The sequence below is a fragment of the Amphimedon queenslandica genome, unplaced genomic scaffold (assembly GCF_000090795.2).
Source record: "Amphimedon queenslandica unplaced genomic scaffold, v1.1 AMPQUscaffold_9936, whole genome shotgun sequence".
Lineage (NCBI taxonomy): Eukaryota > Metazoa > Porifera > Demospongiae > Haplosclerida > Niphatidae > Amphimedon > Amphimedon queenslandica.
Window position 1 is genome coordinate 1 of NW_003549793.1, and position 2,562 is coordinate 2,562.

General features: G+C 35.1%; 1 protein-coding gene across 1 annotated transcript; it reads right to left on the reverse strand.

The window, feature by feature from the left end:
* Positions 1–1,159: 1,159 nt before the first annotated feature.
* On the reverse strand, positions 1,160–2,555 carry LOC109590497 (E3 ubiquitin-protein ligase MYCBP2-like). The gene is made up of 3 exons (XM_020006402.1): positions 2,439–2,555; positions 1,958–2,085; positions 1,160–1,537 (listed from the first exon to the last, which is right to left on the reverse strand). Exons 1-3 carry the CDS (start codon positions 2,485–2,487, stop codon positions 1,304–1,306), a joined length of 411 nt encoding a protein of 136 aa, XP_019861961.1. The 5' UTR covers positions 2,488–2,555; the 3' UTR covers positions 1,160–1,303.
* Between the last annotated feature and the right edge of the window lie 7 nt (positions 2,556–2,562).

Below are 2,562 nucleotides of genomic sequence, written 5' to 3' on the forward strand. Positions count from 1 at the left end.
TTTGTACATGGAGAGATGAACAGAAAGATTGCACAGAACTAGGTGTACTGTATCAGTTATACTAATCATAATCAGTGCAGGGTTGCTGAGCAGGGAGGAGTAGTTGTGGTGGATCACTGCTCTAATTTCACTAGCAGTTTCCTTTGATGATGAAGAGAAAACATATTCATGCACTAACACTATTGAGTTGAGTTGCCGAGTCAGCAATTGTCCCCTTCCCACTGATACTACCGTAAATTAAGTATTTTGATTAGTATTAAACTGTTATGTGTTTAGAGGTAAGACATTGACATTATACTTAATACTAGTTCATATGACATTTAACTATATGTTATTATAGCTATCACAGTGACACACTACTGAAGTCTGATATTAATGTGATAATAAGTCTCATATAATAGCAGTTATTGTATACAAAAGGAAGTGAAACAATAATATATGAATGTGTTTACTTTCAGTACTTTCTTCAACAACAAGAGTACCTACTACTCTTGTTGAAGTGTGTTACTACTCTTGTTATTCTACTGCCTATAGAAATTTGTGCCCATGTGAGCTCAAGCATTTGATTGGTCAGATTAATTTACAAAGGCTATTAATAATGACCACCAAGTTGAACCAACATGCAATTCATTGTAGTCTTGGAATTACTTCATAGGTCTGGTAGCTATGTGTGCTTTTGTTTAATAAAAATGAAGAGAAAATATATTCATGCACTAACACTGTTGAGTTGTTGAGTTGAGTTGCTGAGTCAGTACTTGTCCCTTTCCCACTGATACTAATTCTTCATACTAATACTACATGTAGCTTTAGATCTTCAAGGAACACTAAGGAGCTCCCTTGATAGCTGCTGAATCACATACAAACATTAAAGTACAGTACATGTACAGCCACACTGCTTCACTATCAACACATAAATTCAGTTCCTTAGACCATGATTTAAAGCAGCAGTTTCCAGAACTTCAAGAAACAATGTCCATGTACACGTATACTTGACATTAGACAAAGATAGCTTTAATCATTGCTATTAAAAAGCTAGACCAAAATCATGATGCATCAACCATATCAAATCTTACAATAGTCACACAACATCGCTTTGATAGAACATTACATGTACATGTACATTGTACATGTAGTTACTATAAATAGATTATCCCTATACCCATTAAGTTACTATAAATAGATTATCCTTATACCCATAAGCTACTATAAATAGATTATCCCTTTACCCATTAAGTTACTATAAATAGAATATCCCTATACCCGTTAAGCTACTATAAATAGAATTTACTATAAATAGAATTGCTTACTTATCAGGCCCAGTAGTTTCCCCTAGACCAGATGAACCAGCATCAGTACTAGCTCCTGAAGGAGAAACTATCATACAGTGAACTGCATACCAATGATAGGCCAACAGGACAACAGGTCGTTCCAATAACAATCGAAACGTTTTGTTTCGTTCACAAGTGTAGCCTTTCTCCTCCGCTGAGACAAGGAGGGTTCCCTCACCTTCGTCTGGAGAATCACCAACTTCTAAAACCTGTCAATAACGTACATACATGTATAATCATTTTACATTACGCAATGTAAAAAATAAGAATGATGATGATTACCGTATAGTGGGAAATTTTAGAGGGATTAAAATTTGGTGAATTGCTAAACTTCGGTGATTGGCAGATTTTTAATTTGGCGAATTTGTGGCTACATGCCATTGAGCATGCGTATAATGGCTCAAAATGGCAGATTTTATTTTGGCAAATGGCTATCAAACTGCCAAAATCGCAAAAAAAATTTAATTCCCTCCAAAATTTCTCGCTATACAGTAATACATGGTATACAGGAGTGATACCTATCATGTTTAAAAGATCACTTTATTCATTAACACCAAAGTACATGTACATGTATTGCGAATGCTTTCTTAGTCACATGACTATCACATGTACATGTACATGTAACTTACTTTGACTTCAACGTTGTATTGGCCACGCCCTCCATAAAGACCGAACCCACCTAGGAGTATGTCCTGATCAGGACTGAACAATATTGCTTCTATCGATCCAGCATTGTAACCCCACCCACCACCATGAGCTACAATAAACAAACAAAACAAATAATAAATAAAATAAATAAATTATAATTAATATTGTCTGATTTTTAATATAATATTGTCTGATTTTTAATACAATGTAGCCTCTATATAATGGACACTTGGTACAAGAAAGTGTCTCTGTTATACAGAGGTGTCCTTTATGTGGAGGTTATTTTATACAGTAAGGAATGTAATTGGTACACTAGGTGCTGTCCGTTAAATGGAGGTGTACGCTATAGAGAGTGTCCATTAAGAGAGGCTATACTGTACATGTAGATAAATAGCTAAGGAAATACATTTGTACATGCATGACCAGTTGCTACTATTGTACATGTACTGTACATGTACTTACAATTAAATCTTGAGACAATGTGATAGTCGTCAACAGAGAAAGACTTCATCTTCCTCCCAGTCAAAGCTTGCAATGATAAAGGAGGATTAGTGGAGAGTGTGTGTAACGACGACAAGAGATTCAT

Coding starts and splice junctions, on each gene's coding strand:
- LOC109590497 (XM_020006402.1), bottom strand. CDS start 2,487: ATGAAGTCTTTCTCTGTTGACGACTATCACATTGTCTCAAGATTTAAT. Junction 2,086..2,438: donor CATTGTCTCAAGATTTAATT/GTAAGTACATGT, acceptor TGTTTATTGTAG/CTCATGGTGGTGGGTGGGGT. Junction 1,538..1,957: donor AATACAACGTTGAAGTCAAA/GTAAGTTACATG, acceptor CGTTATTGACAG/GTTTTAGAAGTTGGTGATTC.